The sequence below is a fragment of the Cucurbita moschata genome, unplaced genomic scaffold (genome assembly GCF_002738365.1).
Source record: "Cucurbita moschata cultivar Rifu unplaced genomic scaffold, Cmos_1.0 Cmo_Scf00012, whole genome shotgun sequence".
Lineage (NCBI taxonomy): Eukaryota > Viridiplantae > Streptophyta > Magnoliopsida > Cucurbitales > Cucurbitaceae > Cucurbita > Cucurbita moschata.
The window spans coordinates 4,651,312-4,651,809 of NW_019268528.1; the positions used below are offsets into that span (position 1 = coordinate 4,651,312).

Sequence of the window (498 nt, forward strand, 5' to 3'; positions counted from 1 at the left end):
CTGTAGCATTACAAGAACCCGCATGAGTTAACCCACATTTACTACAACCTGCCCTCCCTTCACCGGAATAAAGCCGGCGATCAACTCGTTGTGGTACCGTCTGCTGTTGCGAACCCGTGGATATTTGAAGAAATTTTCGTTTACCACTTGGCCGTACCTGACTGCTTGAACCCTGATTATTCCTCGGGGTGCTAGCATCTAACTTGACCGCAGCATTATAAGCCGTAACAAAATCTTGAGAAGCATGGGCAGACACGGATCCCTGTATTTCTTGCCTCAAACCCTGAATAAAGAGATCCGTCTTCTCTTCCTCAGTAGCAACCATAAGAGGAACAAATCTGGATAATCGTGTGAATTCCGCCTCATACTCCTCTACTGACCTATTACCCTGTTCCAATTGCATAAATGCTTTTCGGTTTCGCAATCTCGCTAGAGCAGGATAATACTTCTCACAAAACTCATGTCTAAAGGCCGCCCATGTGATTGGGGCTCCACCAG

At 46.6% G+C, this 498-nt stretch overlaps 1 protein-coding gene across 1 annotated transcript in view; it reads right to left on the reverse strand.

Annotated features, from left to right (window-relative positions):
* The window catches only part of LOC111450842, a 1,695-nt gene extending 1,292 nt beyond the window's left edge, over positions 1 to 403 (reverse strand). Inside the window, exon 1 of the mRNA XM_023091133.1 lies at positions 158 to 403. Within this exon, the coding sequence (XP_022946901.1) occupies positions 158 to 403 (246 nt within the window). The remainder of the gene's footprint in view (positions 1 to 157) is intronic.
* Positions 404 to 498: the final 95 nt, after the last annotated feature.